Source organism: Bombus vancouverensis, chromosome 8 (assembly GCF_051014615.1).
Source record: "Bombus vancouverensis nearcticus chromosome 8, iyBomVanc1_principal, whole genome shotgun sequence".
NCBI lineage: Eukaryota > Metazoa > Arthropoda > Insecta > Hymenoptera > Apidae > Bombus > Bombus vancouverensis.
In genome coordinates, this window is record NC_134918.1 from 1,438,660 (window position 1) to 1,459,626 (window position 20,967).

A 20,967-nucleotide genomic window follows, 5' to 3' on the forward strand; every position below is an offset into this window, starting at 1 on the left:
ATTATCATCTAGTTAAAAATATTAAATTTGAAAAAATTGAAAACGCATTATTACAATCAATTGAGATTGTACATCTATAAAGTAATATAATACTTGTCAATAATTCACACATTGACGCTCATTATTGTAATATATATGTACTAGCTTATATTAAATACTTGTAGAACGAAACACTTATATATTATTTGCCAATTATGATGCTCGTATTATAAAGTAATATAAAATAAATGGAAGATTTAATTTTGTGTTTACGAGGTTGATGTCTTGTCGGTCATAGCCATAATTTCCGTGGTTTTATATAAGTGCGATGATAATGATACTTTTACAAATATAATTTCTTTTTTCATTGAACGAAACGGTTATAAGATATGGAATTTGTTGGTGTAAAACGCGGGAGAAGTCGAAAAAAAACGAGAAATTTGAAAAAGCAACGTAGTCAACAAATAAAGTTTGAGGTTAAGTTTGCGAAACGTCGAGGATTGATTTCGGATCGTAATAATATTTTCGTTGCTAAAGAAAAAGTAATTGTCAATACGATGCAAGCAAATTCTTTTTGGGAAAATTACACAGCTGCTCAAGAATGGCAAAAAAGGTTGGTCGATCAATTTATACTAACTATACAAGTTTACAAAGTTTATCAAAATTTTATCGAATTTATTTAAGAATAAAAATACTTGATATGATATGATATGATATGATATTAATTTTAGGCATAGCATAACTTGGTGGAGAACACGGTGTATTGCGCTGGAATATGAGAACCAAATATTAAAAGATAAATTAAAATCTTTGGTATGCCAAAGCGGTCAACAGTATACAGCACACAAACGGAAAAAGAGTGGATATAAGTATCAGAATGGAGAAGAAAAATGTGAAGAAACCAGATTTAACGAAGAAGCAGAAAATTTGGAATTTCATATAGATGAAGAAATGATGAGTTTTTTAGAGCAAAGTATGCGACATAAATTTGAATTGAAAAAATTAAGAGAATCTGAAACATGTATTAAAAAAAGAAAAGAAGAAGAAGAGACTATCCAAGGAGGAGCCACATGGATGCATGCAAGAAATAGTAACGCAAAATTATTATATGGTGAAGCTAGCCCTACGATATTAGCAATGGAAACTGCTCTTCAAACTACGGTTGATAGACACAGAGACAAAGCAAAACCTCAGTATTGGCCAATTATTCCTTTAAAACCATAAACACTAGGATCACCTACATATGTTAAAAGATATATTTTGTAAAGAATTAAATGTAATGAAAATTTTCTATTAATCCTGTTTTCTAATGTACCAGTTATCCAAGGATGTATTTTCCTTTGTACACCATATCAACGGGAGATGACGCTGTCTACCCTTTCTTGGTCAAAGCGTGTATGACAGTCTGGCCTATTTACTTATCAGCTTACTTACCTCTTTTACGCGTTCCGACACGCGTATTCGATCATCGGACCAGGTGGTGTTTTTTGTATTTAAAAATATTAGTTGTGTTTTATTTTAATGTTTTATTTTTTTAAAGCAGTAAAAATTATTTGAAAATCCGAAGCATCGCAAGGAAAGTTGTTTGGTTTCGTAGAAAATTTATATCGGTTAAGAATAACGTTAAAATCTACCAACTCTTAGTTATATATAATATAATATATATATATAATATAATAATATCCATATATGCGACAAATGTATATACGTACGTTGAAATATCATTCGCATAGGAACGTTTCCATATATATAGTAACTACGTAGGAAGGAAATCAGATTATGTTAGAAGATGTTACATATCTAAAAGACTGAAATTAGATTTAAATTAAAAAAATGGTTTAACAATCACTGTATAATAAATGAAAAAATTTTTGTATTTTGCTTTTACCAATTTTGCTTTTACAGGGCAATTACTAAGATTCATTCTATAGCACATGATAGATGGATTTTTTAGGTTTTGCGAATTTCTATTGATAAGAAGTGGCAACGTTGCAGATATATTCAGAGAAACGGATGAGAACCGTTCATGCTCTGTTTGTGTATCGAAGATAGATTAGAAAAAAACATACAAAAGAGTTTAGTCAGTCTGTCAATATGTTATCTTACGGTCGATTCGCTGACACGGTCCATGGATTTCTGGAACCAGTTCGAAAGGTTCCAACATCGATATTTCGGTCCAGAGAAAGCCCCTAATTATCGAGATAACGCGTGTTGCGGTGTCGATACAGGTTACGTGTCACATATCTATTTTTTTTGTACTCCCACGGTTTTTTGAACGATATGTTACCTTTTTCAAAGTGTTTTGGAACTCAACAGTTAAAACTCATTTTAAATAAATATATCGAGTCATTTACTATCTTGTTCCATTTGCCGTGCACGAAACGGGTCAAGGGAACGCTTTTTCAATTTTTATCCGATCAATTTTTTCAAAGATTCAAGTTATCTGATAGACCAGTACAAATGTTTTTCTCAATTTGTGTCAAACCGGTCGTTCCTATGCAAAATAAACGCACAGTACACACAAAAGATTTCATATCCTTCAATAACTTTCATTTAGATCTTTATCGATGAACTTTCACTGTGTAATCGCACGTTGCTCTTTGTCGCCTTAGTCTTGATTTTCTCACGATACTTTTCTCTATCTGCTATATTCATTTCATATACATTTCAATGCAATATACATTTCAATACCAATATATTTATATTTTATATTTCCATGCCCACGCGCTAATTACTAACGGACCAAGTTTTCTGCCGTAGGTTCGGAATAAGATGAATCACAGGATGAAAGAACAAGCGTATTTAACGTATCTATTTCGAACTTCTGCTAGTTTCTTCTTTTCTTTTTGATACAATTTCGTACGTTGGCTTTTGATCGCACTCCAGATTCGTTCTGTCGAGTATTTGCGAGCTCATTGGAACGTTTTAGAGTCTACCTTTCGTGTAACGCGTCAAGATAGCGGAAGAGGAGGGAAGAAAGAAAGGTAGAAGGGTTTACTTTTTATCAGGTTCGTGTCATTAGTAGCCGCAACGAGTACTATAAGTTGGTATTAAGGACTCAGAAGTCCAAGAGATGTTTGAAAGACGGTTGACGACGATGACGAAGATGCGGTTGTGGATGAGTATGACGACGAGAGCGAGGACGAGGACGAGGACGAGGACGAGAACGAAGACGAGGACGAGGACGAGGACGATGACGAGGACGAGGACGAGGACGAGGACGAGGACGATGACGAGGACGAGGACGAGGACGAGGACGAGGACGAGGACGAGGACGAAGATACCGAAGTACCTACCACCGTTCGCCTTATTAGGCCTCATCCTCTTTCCCTTCGTTCTTTCTACCCCTCTCGGTTCCCTTCCTCTTACTTTTAAAATCATGGCTGCACGTAACCGTCTACTGATTATATGGATTCGGCGATGATTTCTGATGATGCCCCCGACCCCCGAAATGGTAAAATAATACAGTGTCGTCTCCTAGCCTGGACCCTTTCGGGTCTCGTGGGCCGGTTCGTTAGCGGGGCCTTGGCGCGAGGCACCCTGTCATTATGCGGCTGGTCTCCATCACCCCCACCAGTTCCCAATTTTCAGTGCCCCTCTACTACGCCTCGACGAAATCTCTTACCTTGGTTTCTTCCCTTTGCTTCGTCTTCCCAGTCATCCTTTTTTTCCACCCTATTATTCTACATTAGTATAGCTTGCTGCAGTTAAGTGGAGTAAGAAAGTTGGAACGAAGGTGCCCACGGTACAACTGGTCGTCATCACCTTACACATAGGAATTAAGAAATGCAGAACAAGGAATCGAACGAGAGAGACGAAGATGTACTGTCACAAAATTGTCGATCTATTTCTCTAGCATTTGCATTTTGAAATCACGTTTTTTACGAAATCCGAGCGCGAAACTCTAGAACCATTCACGACTACTGGCGGACATTCGAAACTGGTAACTCGATCGCGCTCAGTCCGGCTGGATGGACCATCGTTGCACCTTACCTCGCGAGAAACATAGTTACTCCTCCTTTGTCTACTTTTTCTTCTTTTTCTCTTGCTTTCCCATCTTCTTTTTACGTATCTTCGTTTTTCTCCTACGCTAGTCGATCCTTTCGGTCAACGAGAACGATACCTTTCTTCATCACGTCGTCACGAGGAAAGGGGTTGTGCGTTCGTTCGTGTTCGAAGCGACGAAGGAAAAGTTAGTAGGCGGATGAGGTATATCGAAAGCTAACAGCTATTGAAATCATCGGGTTCTTTCAGTAAAATTCGTGGACTTTCGTCTTCCAAAGACTCGTCCTTGGAAGCAAGTTAGGGTGTAGGTGGCCCTCGCGACCGGCAATCATTTCGCTTAATGACGAGAGCTTTGTCGGTCCTTTCCTCTCTTCGGCCTCGGATTATCGCGGTGTGCTTCTTTCTCGTATCCGCAGATCTCTTTGGTTCTTTCCATTTCTTCTCTATCTCCTTCTTCTTTCTCCCTTTATTTCCGAACTCTGTAATTTTCCCTTAACGGCCATGCCACTGTGCCACCATGCCGCGCCGAAATTGGCGTACAGCGGAAAGATTTCGTAGAAATCCCTAACGTTCTTTAATGCGAAGGCGTCTGAACGGTGACAATAGCACTTCTGTTGTACAGTTTCTTTTTCTTTTTTTCTCTTCCAGGACGAAGAAGAAAAAATATCGATCCAACTGAAGAGAGATAAAACAAGAAGAAGAAGAAGAAGAAGAAAGAAAGAATCGCGGAGTCAAGGAGAATTAGGAGGACAATCATGGCGAAAATGAAAGAACGGAGAAAAAATGTTAACAATAAAGAAAACGGAGAAGAGTAAGAAGAAAACGACGAAAGAAAGAAAGAACGAGAAGCGAAAGAAAACAAAAAGGAGGAACAGTATGTCGTCGATATCGATGGTTTCGGGTAAACTCGAATCAACGCAAAATACATATGTTGAAGAATATGTGTGTTTACGAATATGCGTATATGGTTCGGAGAAGAAAATCGATCGAACGAGAGATTCGGTTTAACGTCCCATGTAAGAATCAAAATTTGGCAACGGGATAGCAAAGCGCGTAATCGTCGTTCGCATTAAACGCGTTACGCGTTTGTGGTTGGATCTGTATCCTGCATCCAGCACCTGCGAGAGATCGGACCGTGTGGCCGATGGCTGTGCAAACAATACGGACGATGATGCACCATCTCGCGCGCATTGTCCGTAGCGAGTAGTAGTAGGCGGCGGATTTATCTGCCTACTCGTCGTAGAGTCAGGTAGAGGAGCCAAGCAAGGGTCCTCGACCCTCGAGACGCGTCGCGCGAGCCGACGGAACCGATGGATCTTCCTTTCATTTCAGCTTGATTTCGCACGGGAACGTTGACATTTCCATTGGTCGAGTAGAATCTCGAACTCGAGTCGCACTCTCGCATCGTCTAATTTCCTTCTAAACAGGGAGACAACAAGTAAGCGAGATTCCGACGAATTCGATGCGCAATGCGCACGGGCTGCTGCTCTTCACGATCATATTGTATTTACCGGCAGAGACGAGCGCAACGCGCATGAAATATCGGAGCTGCGAGTAGCTGCGCGCTAATCTGAATTCTTGGCGCATATGAAATTCCAACGCGTGCCCATATGAAGAGTTTGTTAATTTGTCCTTTCTTTTTTTTAGGAAGAGGAGGGAGGTGGAAGTCGAATTTTTAGATTGTTAGTCGCACCAGACGTGTCACGAGTCGTCGATGATGTATGGAATTATTAACGTGAACATTTATTGCTGGTACTTCACCTGCGTTACAGGAGTAAACCGTCGGTGATCTATCCACGAAACGTTACAAAATGTTTATATTATCGAAAGCGCGCGATTATTCCAAAAAGCAGATTTCGAGATGTAACACGGCGACGTCGCGAGCTGTCTCATGCATCATGCAGCCAGCATCGATATTTTACTCTCCTAGGGGACGCGTTAACAGATCGTCAAAATTAATGCTTCCCGTTAAGATGCAAATGTTACGTTCTTAACGCGGGCTATTCCGTGCAATCGGTGCGACGTAATCGTGTTTATCAGACACGATGATTTTTGCAACGAGCATACGAATTCGAGATTCGAGGAACGAAAGCATGCACGCTTTGCTCGCTAGAGAGCGTCGCATAGATAGCAAGTACGTACGTTCTTCGATCGAAGGAAGCGTTAGTTTGTCGAATTTCAATGATTCCAGTAGAAAAAACGACAGTTTGTACTCAGCATGCAAACTATCCAGAATCTCTCGCGTCACGGCACGAAATTCCAGGACCTTCGGCACAGACGTAGAAGAGGCTCGTAGGGCTGAGCGCGGAATGAGCGCGAATGGTAAGTCGGTTCTTCGCATACCGGGCGTTCAGGTATAGGTTGGAAGGTGGTATGCGAGCTAAACGAAGAGGGAAACAAGAAATCTGTGAGGCGAGAGAAAGAGGAGGCAGTACCGGCGGAGGAGAACAGGCCCGAGATGTAGAAAGAGTAAGAAAGGAGGAACGGGGGGAAGAGAGAGAAAGAGGGAAAGGCCCGAGCAAGCGGGCATGCGAGCTAACAGGCAGGCAAACAGGCAGGAAGGCAGGCAGGCAGGAAGGCAGGCAGGCAGAAAGGCAGGCAGGCAGGAAGGCAGGCAGATAGGAAGGCAGGCAGGAAGGCAGGAAGGCAGGAAGACAGGCAGGAAGGCAGGAAGGCAGGAAGGCAGGAAGACAGGCAGGAAGGCAGGAAGGCAGGAAGACAGGCAGGAAGGCAGGAAGGCAGGAAGGCAGGAAGGCAGGAAGGCAGGAAGACAGGCAGGAAGGCAGGAAGACAGGCAGGCAGGAAGGCAGGAAGGCAGGAAGACAGGCAGGAAGGCAGGAAGGCAGGAAGGCAGGCAGGAAGGCAGGAAGGCAGGAATGCAGGCAGGCTAACAGGCAGGCAGGCAGGCAGGCAAGCAAGCAAGCAAACAAGCAAGCAAGCAAGCAAGCTAGCAAGCAAGCAAGCAAGAAAGCAAGCAAGCGAGCGAGCAGAGTTTGGTATAGTCTAGCTGCTCGGTGCCGCGAAGCGAGCTGAATGCCGAGGCCCCGGCATATCGGAGCCCGCCGTACTACTGCTCCCCTCTCCAAGATGGCCGCCGTTTGGGTCCAGTCGAGTCCCCCTGACCGAGCCAGCCGAGTCCAGCAAGTCAGGGGAAGGGTAGGCCTTGCAGGTGCCGCCATGTCAGTGCATGCCTAACCTCGAAGCCGCGCGGAACGGACGCTGGGCCCAAGAACGCAACACCTCGTGCTCCGTTTGCTTCTTGCCGCTGCTCTTTCCGTTTGAATGTAAACCACACTCGAGACCACCTAAATTCGTCGCGAGTCCAGTGCATCGCGTTTTATCGATCGCGTGTACGTGTGATTTCGGAGCGATTCGAATCGATTCGGATCGCGAACATATAAACAGGGAACCGAGAGAGGGGTGTATCGAAGCGAAAGGAGACTATCACGAGAGTGGTTCGGAGTAAACGTCCTACGATACGCGACGGGAAGGTCGTATCCAGCGTGTGTATTCGCAAGCTCGTCGTTTTAGCGCATCTTATAATCTTTTTTTCTCGTCGCGCGTGACGTCGATTATGGTTCGCGATTCGTGATTCGTGATTCGTCGTCCTCGTATAGGTTATAGTGTGTCGGGCGTGTGACAGTTTTTGCGGAAGGACCGTGACTGGTGCTGTTTTGCCACGAATACACAGCAGTGGTGGAAGTAAGAAGTAACAAGTTGGCGACGAAGAAGGAAGAGACTCGGCTCGTTCGTTGGACCGACTCGTTCTACATGGTCGTTAACGTGCGTGCGCAACGACGTTCGACGATTTCTCAAATCCGAAAGACAGAAGTGGAGGAAGACGACGACGAGGAAATCGGCGTATGGAATACGCGTCGAGGAAGATGAGACAACAAGGAGGAACAACGAGATTGCTGCTGGCATAAAAATCAATCCACGTAGCAAATCGTGATCGAGAAGGGTCAATTTTTGGTGGAAATTCGACAGAAGCTCAACGTAGAAAGAGAGAGAGAGAGAGAGAGAGAGAGAGAGAGAGAGAGGGAGTGAGAGAGACATGAAGGGCGTTCCAGACGCGAAACGATCGCACCGGGTTCGCGACCGGTCGTGTTGATCGTCGAGTTATCGGACGTGGATCTAACGCGAGGAATGTACGATATCTCGAGGCGAAGATATTCCAGCAAAGGTGAGGACAGCGCGGATACCACAGCCTGCTACAGAGAGAGGTAGAGAAAGGAAGGGAAGCGATAGGAAGGAGGAAAGAGGACGAAGAATAAAGGTGGAACGGGGTCGGATAAACTCGTATCTACCGAAGGAATTTCCACAAGGAGATATCGCGCGAGTCGTTACAAACGGCATGTTTATAATCTAGCGCAATCACCTTCGAAACGTTTGGCTTCGTTGGCAAGGATCGGGCAGGTTGTATCGGTTCTGTGGGATATAGGCGCGAACGCACAGTCGAACGTAATTCCTAGGAGTGCAAGTGTTTACGAGAGAAACGACCAGGGTAAACGTGATTGTGGTTGGTGGTGGTGCTGCTAGTGGGTGATTAATGTGTCGGTTGATCGCGTACTCGTGCTTTCTTCCGCCGGTTTTTTAACATCCGACCGTACGAGACGCGTGCGGACTGTCGACAAGAAACAGAGGAAGAGAGAGATTTCCTGGCCGTATGAAGAACATTTGGAGGTATCGATCGGTGCCGCGTCCTCTCACGATCCATTATTTAGGAATGAAAAGATCGAGATAATAGCCAAGGACGGCGGAGGCGAAGGTGGAGGCGGTGGCGGTGGCGGTTGTGGAGGCCCCAGGATGCGGCACCTGCTACTACTGTTCCTCGTCCTGGGAGCGACTGTTCTCGCCCCGGGCACACGGTCCGAACTCGTAAGATACTTGGAGGTTTCGGAGAACGCTCGGCCAGGTACCAGGGTGGGTTTCATCGATGCCGACAGTCCACCGTACTTGATCGTGTCGGTTTCCGGGTCCGCGGTCGATTCGGACTTGATAGTGGATCACGCGACGGGCGAGATAAGGACAAAAGTGCCGTTGGATCGCGAAACCAGACCGTCCTACAGCTTGGTCGCTCTGCCGCAAAACATTCAAGTGGTGGTGAAGGTCCTCGACGAGAACGACAATGCGCCGACCTTTCCCGTCGATCACGTGGACGTCGAGTTTCCGGAGAATTCGCCTCGCGACGCGAAACGCGCCCTGCCGCCTGCCAAGGACCCCGATCTCGGCCAATACTCGACGCAACGCTACGAGATCGTCTCCGGAAATTACGCAGATGCGTTCAGGCTGTCCCAACATCGAGGTCGCGATGGCGTTCTCTACTTGGATCTGCAAAACTCCGGGTCGTTGGATCGCGAGGCTCGCTCTCGGTATCATCTGGTGATAGAGGCGTTGGATGGTGGCGCTCCGCCGCTTCGCTCGAGGCTACACGTGAACGTGACGGTACAGGACGTAAATGACAATCCGCCGATTTTCAATCAGACGAGGTACGTCGCCAGCATTGCGGAGAATGCGACCGTCGGGACGCCGGTACTCGCGGTGAACGCGACAGACAGCGATGCTGGTGACAACGGCCGCATAGAGTATTCGATTAATCGGCGACAATCGGATCGCGAGGAGATGTTTCGTATCGACCCAGAGACTGGCATGGTTTACGTGAACAAGGCGTTAGATTTCGAATCGAAGGAGCGACACGAGCTAGTGATCGTTGCTCGTGATCGCGGCGCCCAGCCTCTCGAGGCGAGCGCGTTTCTCTCGGTTCGCGTGACCGACGTGAACGACAATCAACCCGCTATTACTGTGATCTTCCTGTCGGATGATGCGACACCGAAAATCAGCGAGAGCGCCCAGCCGGGTGAATTCGTCGCTAGGATATCGGTCAGCGATCCGGATTCGAGGACCGAATATTCGAACGCTACCGTCACGTTGACCGGCGGCGAGGGACACTTTGGCCTGGCTACCAGAGACAACATTATATACCTGGTGGTGGTCGAGAGGCCGCTCGACCGTGAGGAAAAGCCCGTTTACGATCTCTCTGTGGAAGCGACCGACGCGGGAACACCTCCGTTGCGAGCCGTTCGAACTTTTCGTCTTGTCGTCACGGACGTGAACGACAACGCTCCGAAATTCGGCCGGGAAAGGTACGAAGCCCATCTGTTGGAGGCCTCGGAACCGGGTACTCCGGTTTTGAAGGTAACGGCCACGGATCTCGACGAAGGTGCCAACTCCGCCATCAAGTATTCTCTTCTCAATTCCACGTGGTTCGTTATCGACGAAACGTCCGGTTTGATATCAACGCGGACTCACGTTGACTGCGAAGCCGACCCTGCGCCGATTTTAATAGTGATCGCCACCGACTCGGGTCGTCCGCCGTTAAGTAGCAGCGCGACAGTGCGCGTTACCGTCCATGACCTCAACGACAACGAGCCCATCTTCGAGAAGCCGCTGTATAACGCGACCGTATCGGAGGATATGCCCGTTGGCTCCTGCTTTCTCAAGGTAAGACAATCCTCTTTGTTCGTTCGTTTGCACGAATCGCATCGCGTTACGTAACCTTCGGCGATATCGTAAGTACCGCCGTATATTTACTTACGTAGTATGCACCGTTGATCGTTCGGCAGGATAATTGATCTGTCATCGCGTCGACACCGATCGACGACGAATTCCTGCGCGAAACGTACCGCGCGAATCGATAGCGTCGAATGGCACAGCGTGTCTCTGATCGGTGAAAGCCACACGATTCCCAATAGGTTCGTGTGTTGTTTAATCGTTGCACAAATCGACTTTGCGTAAAGTTGCTTCTCGGCGCGAAGCTGCCACTATGTTGCAAAAGGTTTCTGGTAAATGTGCGAATCGGCCGAAAGGGCAGCGCGCGGCACTGGTCGCGCCGCGAGCCACGTATTCGCTTTACACTGGGAAACTCGTAATTGGAATCGCGTCGCGCATGAAAGGTTTTCTCCGTCGCCCTCTAGCAATTAGCAGGGAACCGTGTATATCGGATAGAAAATATTCTCGACGACACGCGATCGATCGATGTTCTTCGTTCGACGCTGCACGCTTGCGTGGGCGCTATCGTGATCGACGGTTCGCGGTTCCAAACTGTCGGACGATGGCACGGAACCGAAATAAACCCGCGTGCACGTTTATTGGCATGCGACGCGCGTTCTATTGTGCGTTTGCCACTGTGAGCCACACAAAGAATATGCGTACCAGCACGACGAGGAAACGTGAGAAGATGAATGAGAAAAGGCTAGCGTATTGTACGAATATCGAGAGGGAGCTGGAAAAGTACGCGTTGCTCGACGATCCTAGTAGCGGCTAGTAGCAGCTAGTAGTGGCTGCTGGCAATGGCGAACGCTCGAAGAACACACGTGCCAGGGACGCGTTCCACTTGCGCAGGGAAACCTGTTGCGAGAGTTTTCTTTGTGGCAGCGGCGAGATGCTCTTCCCCGAAGCGGTGTTAGGCCAAGAACAAGTTGCTCTCGACACTGAGGTTGCTTTACGAGCAGAGCGTCTTCGCGATCGGTATACCTGCACGGTGTGCAATTACCGATCTTCGAAGCTGGCGTAACACGCGTGCGCGCTCCAAACAACCGAGAAACGATCCCGTTCTAGACCCTCGATGCAGGCAAACTAGCTCGGGCTATCGGGCATTCGCGAGGTGCGAGCTCGTCGTGCATTTCTGAAATTTAAGACGAATCGACGACGTGCCGTGGCCACGAAACGGATTACGCGCTTGGTCGCTCACGAGAGGTCGAGGGCGGGCACGGACGCGAGCGCACGCCTTATCTGTTGACCCTTTTTAAGGACGATCGTCTTACATTTGTCGTAATCGTTGACAGTAATACTATATCTATATTTTCGTTCGCTTAAGATAACGAAATTGTTACGCGCTTCTGCGGTTTGTCTAACCAAGGATCGCTGCAGATAACCGAGCCATTCTTTCCACTCGATCGAAATCTCCTACGTTCTACTGCAAATTTTACGCGTCAAACACCGAACGTGACGACCCTTTGCGCGATAAACGCGGGCGATCGCATTTGCAACGCTTCGAGATTCGCAAGACCGCGGCGAGATAATCGTTACCGGTGCCGCTGTTGGTGCTGCGACGAAGCGTCTGTCGTTCATAACGTTCATGATCCGTGTTGGTCGTGTGGATACGAGAAACACGAACGACAGAGAAACGGAGGAATGGGAGCGATAAAGAAGGGCAGGAAGCTACGGCATTGCGGCGACAAGGGAAGAGAAAGGGAATAAAAAGAGGAGAAAAATCCTTCCCTCGATCTCCTTCCTCTCACAAGCGACTGTCCATCTGACTGAGCGAAACTAGTGCCTTCTTTTTTCTTCAATTGGATTGTCATCCGCATTCGAGGGAGAAGCGGTGAATGCTCGTGCCGGTGTGCACCAAATGCCGAATGCCGATGGAAATTGAGAGGAATAAACTACTACGTTTTTCAATTGGGTGGTAGACCGCGTGTACACTACTGTACAGTGTACACGGACGTATTCGGTAGGCGGCCGGATACACGTGCACGCACCGCGACCCAATCTTAACGTCTGCTCCAAACTTTCGTACGATATATATTTTATCGGTGTTTCGTTGCCTAGTTCAATGATGATTTATAATTGTTGCCCGCTCAACTGTAATTATTATAATTATAGATTTTTCGTCGGCCTCTCCCACCCGTCTTTCGAACCCGAACCGGCCGCTTCTTTTCGCTCCATCCCCTTTCGTACCAGCTCCACCCCTTTGGTTCTTCGCCTTCTTTTCTCTCGTTTGTTCCTTCTCGTAACCTCGCATGTTTCACCTTTCCTCTCTATCCGATGTTTGTCTTGTTTCTCTACTCGGTTCGAACAGCGAGGAGAGACCAGACATACATACATACATACATACATACATATGTATATGCGTATGTACGTTCTCCCTATGTAACTCGAAAACGGGTTTCGAAAGAACCCCACCGATGCCGCGAATCGAATCCATTCGCGTTTCCCACACGCAATTCACCCCTTTCCGTTCGTCTTCCCCAACGGAGAGAGGAACGATTCTCCTCTCTCCGTTTAAATTGTCTCGATACTATTAGCGCCCCGCTAAGATTCTGAACTGTTGGATTCCACCGTATCGGTTCGGCGAGCTTGGCCCTTTCTCCGCTTGCGTTTGCACGCGCGTAAATAGGCGCTACGCTCGTATGAGAGACCGTGCGCGTTCGTGCGCGAAACTATTCGCATCCATCGGCCGAGTATCCGTCTTTCTATACTACGTGGCAGGTCACGGGTCCGATTCATCTTCCTGCAAGCCTTCCATTATCCGTCCTAACTGGCAACCGAGGATCATTAAACCGCGGATCCTTTTGTCCGACTTTGAGTCCAGCCTTTTTTTTCAAGGACGGACGAGAAGGGAAATACTGGTCAGCAGGATTATACCGTTGTACCGCGTTTCGATATTTTTCGTGGGCGAGAGAGAGCCACGCGACTTGGAGGATCGATGGGTGAACGGAAACGGCACGACTGGTCTGTAAAGGGGAAGTTAGGATAGGGCGATCGGGAAGATGGCCAAGTTGCATCGGCGGATGGATCGCGTTTCTAGAGGTAAAAGATGCGCGCACGACGACGGTGCATCGGTCAGCCGGTATACATCGTGTATCGCGGTACAAAGTGATGACCGTAATGACTCTAACCACCGTCTGACATCTGGCATTAGGCACTCGAGCTTTCGAGTGGCAACGCCCGCAGCAATTGTTGCCGTTTACGACTGCCGTGCACGCTCTCCTCTGTCTCCTTCTCTTCTTTTCACTTCTCTTCTCTTCTCTTTTCTTCGCCTCAGAATGTTTCGCGTTTGCGTCCGCGCCCGCGCACTCCATCGTCCTCGTCCGCCGGCTCTTCTCGCTCTTTCCTCGTCTCTCTGTCCGACGTCGTCGTCTTTCTTCTTGTTTCTCTGGCCGCGCTCTGCTCGCTCGTCCGCTCTCGATCCTACGCGCTATAGACCGCATTCCCGAGTGCAACGACGAGGCAGAGATATATGTATATGCATTCGCGTGCACCGGTCGGTGCAGCCACCGCGCGCGGCTGCTCTCGCTCTCGCATCGCGCTACATTGCGATCGCGGTTCTATACTCCGAGCGCTTCTACTTCGCCGCGCTATGAACAACCACACGGTTCTTCTCTTTTGCTCCTTTTATTCCTCGTCGTTTAGGATTGTATCCAATCATAAGCGTGCTTCTTCCTTTTTCTCGCTTTTTTAATTGCCGTTTCACTGGCCGAAGCGACGCCGCGCCGCGCCGTGGACGCCATGCACGAGAACGTTTCCCCTTGATCTACGCTATACGAATCTGGCGTCACGCGTACTCGCGACTAGCAAATACGCTGGATATCTTTCCGCCATCGTTCGTCCCTCGTCACGCATTTTCTTCGCTTTCGATTTTTGTCCCATCTCGCGACTCGTGAAATTGCGTAACCGGCGCGTAATTGTGCCACCAAGGTTTTCTCTGCATGCCATTCTTCGACTCCGTTTCTGGAATAATAGAGATCGGAGTCGTCGAGAAAATGCTTTACCTCTCACCGAATGAAAACACGATGGTTAGCTTCGCGGATCGCGTAGCTTCAGGACGTTAGAAAGTCGTCGGCGTGGTAACGAGCGAGAATCTATGCGGAGGACGAGATCGGGAATCGATCGGGAAGAAGAACGGGAATCGTGGGTAATCGTGTGACAATGGGAAACGAGATCGCTAGGACATCGTACGAGGAATCGTAGTTATTTTCTCGTAGCTGCGAATGGAACGAGCTCGGAGAAACGAGCATGTTGGTTATCAAGTTTCTCGTATGTTCCTGGATTACTCAACGTTCTCTTCCTCTGTTAGTGGGTGGTGAGCTACGAGACGATCGCGCGCGACCGTTTGTCCTCGCGGTTTCCATCGAGCAAACAGATTCTCGCAGGAGCTGCCTTACGGTGTTTTGTAGCTTAACAAGAACGGCTACAAAGTGCAAGTCGCATACCGATGAATACGATGACGAATTCCCCATCGCGAGTCTGCATCGGCTTCTCCGTATGTACGTATGTATGTGTGTATGTGTGTATGTATGTACCATGCACGTGCCCTTTGATACTCTAGTTGCTCGTGTGTTTTTTCGATCGTAGGACATCGTACGTTGCTCAGAGGTAAAATCGTCGCCTTGTTCGTTTTCAGATTCCTCAAATGCGATCTTGTCAGCGTTGTTTACCCACGCGATTTATCGGATACGACACCACTGTTTTTACCGTCGACGTATCTTCCTTATCTCTCTTTCGGTGGATATCGCGCATCGCGTAAGCGTCTCGCAACTTTTCATCGATTCGAGGATTTTCGCCAAACTGATCTGTTACTTGCGTTTTCACGCGTTTCTCGAAGTCTCTACAGGACGACGCGATAATACGGCGCGATATCTGTTGTAACGTTCAACCGGCTAAAAATGATTCAATAAGACGCTATCGCGTGGCGTTTTACAGTCGCGAGAAATGTTGCTTTCTCCGACGATGACTGGTTTTTCCCTCGGAACTATCGTGCTCGATGGAGGTGGTACGCGTTGGTTCGTGGCGCATAACTGCACACGCAGCTTTTGATTGTCGATTCAGAGAGCGATATCGGCGACGACGATTCTGTACCTTGGATTTCGTGCTGCATGCCAAAGCGTGTACGGCGAACATACAACTTTGCTGAGCGTAGAAGGAACGGCTGATTGAACTTTACTCGGGGATCGTTATCATAATTTTTTTCTTTTAAAACTCCTCTGAATGTCTTCGCGCGGAGCCACGAACGTTGCATTGCGAAATTTTTCCTTTTTTCCACGTGCGATTACGATTTGTCGACCGGTCGAATTTTCGTGATCCCCGCGTTCCAACGAGAAATCCGATCGATCGGTCGGCCTCGATCGGAAAGCCGCAGGCTGTCGGTCACGTTTCTTCCACGATTAACGAAACGATGGAGAAACGAGCACGAGACGAAAGGGAAGTCGAGTATAAGTGCGTATATACTTGTAGGTATATGCATCAAGGCGTCCGGAGAGAAAGCGAACGCTCGGTAGGCAGATCGGTGCCAGCTATAAGCCAGGTAACCAAACGTGAAAAAGGGGAAGGAGGGGAGGGGGACGAGCGTGCGAGCCGCACTTTCCAATGCACTTGGTGCGACCGTTGCACCGGGAAAGTGCACACGCGCTCGACTCACTGTTCAGAGATGGAGACGGAGAGACAACTCGTTCACGCGACTGCCAGCAACATTGGAAAAGTGTGCGTATGCATGCTATACACGTTTCTTTCACGAGGCGACAGTTTTCTCTGTGCGATAGAATCGTGCTAGCTTGTGTGCTAGTCGATCGATGTTAACCTATAAAGTTAGCGAATTATACGTGGAATGTCATGACAGGGGCAAAAAAGATGTTTAATTGATCTTGGTTTAAATTTACCGTTGATGGATGATAGAACGCGTAATTTTACTCGCAAGTATGCCTGTCCTAGATATTTTCTTCGTTGGATCGGCGTCTCGCGTTTAAAGTCGAATGCATCGCGAAGGAAAAGGTAGAAAAGCTGCCGCGGTTAAAAGGCACTAGGTTTCGTGGACAGAGTCGCAGGGTACGAAGGATTAACGAGTCGAGACTGTAGATAAGCGGTCGCTTGATAATTCTTCCGTGTTTGAAAAGGCTTGAGAAAATTCGTAGGAAAGCGAGAGCGTAAATTGGCGGCGGAGGAGGCAGTCGGTGAGATAGGCCGAGTGACGACCTCGATTGACCCGCCGATCCGTCACGGTTCTCCTGCTGAACGGGAGAGTGGCTCGCACAATTAGCCGGGTAAGGTGCAACATCGAAGGATCGTGCGTCACGTGGAAGGTAATGTCGGGCTAATGCAGCAGCAACTACGCGTTCGATAGGTTGTTGGTGGTTGGTTGGTTGGTTGGTTGGTTCTTTGGTCGATTCGTTGGTACGCTGGTTCGTTTGTTCGTTCGATGGTTCGCTTCTTGGAGCGTGTAGCTGCGCGAAATAATACACACGAGACACGCGTGTTTCGCTAATGGATTCTCCTGGCCTGAGGCCGATTCGTTTTCGTCGCGTCATCCCTACGCGGAATTTGATTAATTACGACCGCACGACCGGCCCGGTAATTACTTTCCGATAGGATCCGCGCCTCTCTTCTCACTCTGCACCAATCATCTCTCTTGCCGCCTTCCTTGCCTCCTTCTTCTCCGACTTTTTTAATCATCGCTTCCCTTCCACGGAAATTCGTCGTTACGCCGTTCCATCGATACGATCTTCGATAACTCGCCTTATCGATTCTTTCGAACGACGTCCGGATACAGAGCCGACGCGAAAAAGGTTCACGTACGCGACGGACACGCCAAAACCCTGGGAAATTCTCTGAATGTAACCCAAGTATCCACTTATCTGGTAGATATTTCATACGAGCGACGCGACGATCGATTTTTCGCCATATCACGATCGAACTTCGACATCGTTCGTTCTTGTAGCCGCGTCATTTTGTCCAAAACGGACAAACGTTTCCGCGTGTTAACGTCGGAGCGAGCGGTTCATTTTATTAGATTCTATAAGTCTAAGGAGCAGCTGACAAGTTAATTGTTTATTAATTCACATTCGCGTCCGGCATGAATGCGCCGTTGGTTATGCGAAAACAGGTCTGTATCGGTCTGCCGGCTACCGAGTGAATACGCATGAAACTTTTTATTTTCTCGCCAGACGTTGGTGTCGAGTCGCGAATTCTTCGCTTTATCGGCGTACGCGTAATGGCTTATGAATTTACTTTCACGCTGGATAATTATAGCGTAACGTGTCTACTACGTTTCCTGGAATCGTTTGTACTATGTATCTACTTCGAGATCGAGTCTCTGTTACTTGTAATATATGATCGATTTACCAGCCTTTCCCTTCCGTACGCGAGTATCTTCTCATTCGCGTTTACTACACCACGCGATTTGCCTCCTTTCTTGCGTAAAATAGCTAGCAGCAATTCGACGTTATTCAAAATCGCGTCATTCGTGACCACTGTATCGCGTACATACTTGGAATAGTCGTAAGAAAAATGGTCACAAATATAACTACGCTATAAATGTTATTTCTTTATCCACTCTAAGCAGTTTTAAGGACCCAGACATTATCTTTACATCTAATTTGACATTTATGGCACATTATAAGAGTATTAATCTCCCGTGATTATAAATCTTTCAATCTTATTTATAGTGTTTCCGAATATTTTTGCGGATCTATACTCTACTCTAGACTTCATACTGTCAACTGGTCAGACCGATTTTAAAATATGCTTGTCTCATTTGATCTCGCCGTTGTTGTTTTTCGCACATAAATGACGTAGAAAAAATTCCAGCAGAAATTCTTTAGACTAACGGCCAGACATGATGTTAGACCTATGCCGTTATTCTTTCATAAGAGTGGCGAAATTCTCAATAACTTGAACTATCGACTCTTAGCAAAAAGAGAGTAATATTTGAATTCGAAAATTCGACTGAGTAAAATAGTCAAGTAACATTATTTCCCGTTCTAATATCATTCGACAGTTCTCTCTTAATGCTCCTTTAGAATGTTTTGGAAATAATAATTTGTTCCACGCTAATCAACATCGTACAACTCGTACTTAATTTAATTGTTTTAATCGTATGCTAGATGGTATCGACTCGTTTCATGCAAAGATAGATCTATTTAGGCAAACCTTAAACACTGAAAACTGCCTGAAACACTCGCTGGAACGTATACTTTAACTTATTTTTATTCTTATATCTCATATATATATATATGTGTGTTAATACCTTTCCCTACTTTATTATCTTATGTGCCAAACGGCTTATTTTATTTCCCGTATGAATAATATAAAATGATATAAAATATTCGTTGTTCATTCTCACGCGTTGAATCGTACGCTGTGTAAGTACATGCAACGTGGCCATTCACTTGGATTCGAGCAGATTCGATTAAAGCAGCGGGGAGCGAAGCGTCGTATTAGCGGACAACGGCATATAGGCGCATGTATTAACGGATTTTGTCGATCATACCCGCGGTAGATGTAAGAAGCTTTGCAGCCGATGAAAAGGGTAATCCAGGAACTCGGTATGGCTAATTTATAAGCGCCTAAGGCGTTCTGATTATGTCGTTAGTAGCCCGATAGAACAACCAGAATACCGTGACCACTTTGAACGATTCAAATCGCTGGGTAGGCGAACCAAGTGCAAACGAGGACAACGCGCAGCTCCGGAGGTACACTTTTAATTAGAACGATTACCAATCAACGAGATACCGTGCGAGCATTCGCAGTCTCGATTCGAGCCTGACGATACACCGATCGTCCTGGATCGGCTAACTAGAAACATCGGGAGCCGGTTTTTTTTCGTTTCTTGGCAAATTTATATTCGCTCGATAACGAATAACCGGTGAATTATCGATCACGTAACGCGCGTCCCAGTCGTATTTATGTGTACATGTGTGTGTGTGTGTGTGTGTTGTAATTGGTTTGCCGTAATAAATTTAACAGTCAGATAAATTTCCGAGTGAGGAGAACGAAGAGCAGCAGGCTTAATGTTAGTCGAGCCAGTCGTCGCCGATCTCTGCTGCTCGCGAATCAATCACCAGGATGCGTCTTGGTTCGAGTCGCGATATTCCGCGCCGCTGTTCGAACGTTGTCTCGAAAAGACGAAAACCGAGGGAGTTTCGTCCGACGAGCTCGTTGGAGAGAGGGTGCGAGAAAGGTGCGAGAGGGTGCGTTGATAATCGGTTGTTCTCTGTCTCGGTAAACAAAAACGAGCAACTAATCGGCGATGAAACGAATGCCAGGGGCGAGGTCGACTTTTAATTAAGTGTACGTTCAATCAACGGCCGCCTATATACCGTTGACCGCTTACTCTTAGCGAACCGATGCATTTCCGCGTTCCCCGGCCACTGCAGGCATTGGAGGTTTCCGCTCCGGAGAAAGAGAGATATCGTCGAAAAGTTATCATGGAGGTCAGTCCACTCGATCGCGTTCATCCTTAGGTGCGCTCGATCGAACGAGTTCCTCCCCTGTCCGTTCGTCTGTCCGATTTCATTCCGCTTACTCGTTTTCCTTTCTCTTCTTATCGACCGGCGATCTACCACGAAAGCTGGTAATGTCGAACAAGGTAACGATCGATTAGCCACCTGCTTCTAATTAATTCGGTAAAATCGAAGTGCCGCGTCGCGTTATTACGTTGCATCATCCTTGGATCTCTCTCTCTCTCTCTCTTTCTTGCTCTCTGTAATTGAACGGTTCAGCGGTCTGAGCCGAACAGAAAGAAAAATATGGTAGGCCCAGCGGTAGCTAATTCAACGCTTTTGCCCTCTCGTTCTACGTTATTTCATAGGTCGCGTTCGTTCCTTTTCTTTTCCCTTTCTTCCCCTTTTCTCACCGTCCGGCTATCTACTGCGATCGTTCCAGTTAAGCAGTATAAAAATATGGAATTGCGATATTTATCGCTGTTATTGAAAATGCGTAACTCGTCATTATCGAGATAACGAAGTTCGACCTTCGCATTTTGGATCGTCGCCTTTCTACGAATCATGGGATTTATCGTGAGATAACTTTCGAGTCGGTCTTTGGTCATAATATAAAAAACATTTTATATGGTTGCGTAAGGGGTCAATTCGGATATTATCGTCGAGCGGGTCGTTTGAACGACCTTGCTGCGTCCCTGAAAGAATTTTCGACTTGCATAACTATGTAGCTCTGATCCATTCGCCGGATGAGAAACCACGCGCGCGCGCGCGCGATGCTGTAATACGTTTGAATAGAAGGAAGAGTCGATGGATCGGCGAGGAGGAGAAGCGGAAAGAGGAGGGAAGTGCAGTAGAAAAGAGAATAAAAGAAAGTGGTATGGAGAGAAAGATACGTCGTGAGGGGCATCAGACTAACAGCAGGTGGTTGGTTAGCTTATATACCTTCCCGGGAATCGGTTTAATCTACACACGCACACTCTCGTATCTG

At 47.1% G+C, this 20,967-nt stretch overlaps 2 protein-coding genes across 2 annotated transcripts in view; both read left to right on the forward strand.

Annotated features, from left to right (window-relative positions):
- The first annotated feature begins 170 nt into the window (after positions 1–170).
- On the forward strand, positions 171–1,276 carry LOC117164730 (uncharacterized). Its single transcript, XM_033347999.2, has 2 exons — positions 171–592; positions 711–1,276. Exons 1-2 carry the CDS (start codon positions 369–371, stop codon positions 1,201–1,203), a joined length of 717 nt encoding a protein of 238 aa, XP_033203890.1. The 5' UTR covers positions 171–368; the 3' UTR covers positions 1,204–1,276.
- A 7,413-nt stretch (positions 1,277–8,689) lies between these two features.
- The window catches only part of ds (dachsous cadherin-related 1), a 213,136-nt gene continuing 200,858 nt past the window's right edge, over positions 8,690–20,967 (forward strand). Inside the window, exon 1 of the mRNA XM_033347991.2 lies at positions 8,690–10,485. Within this exon, the coding sequence (XP_033203882.1) occupies positions 8,791–10,485 (1,695 nt within the window). The 5' untranslated portion in view covers positions 8,690–8,790. The remainder of the gene's footprint in view (positions 10,486–20,967) is intronic.

Bases quoted from the DNA above. Each gene is read 5' to 3' on its own strand.
- LOC117164730 (XM_033347999.2), top strand. From the start codon at position 369: ATGGAATTTGTTGGTGTAAAACGCGGGAGAAGTCGAAAAAAAACGAGA. The intron at 593-710 runs GTTGGTCGATCA...TATTAATTTTAG, and splicing joins GCTCAAGAATGGCAAAAAAG to GCATAGCATAACTTGGTGGA.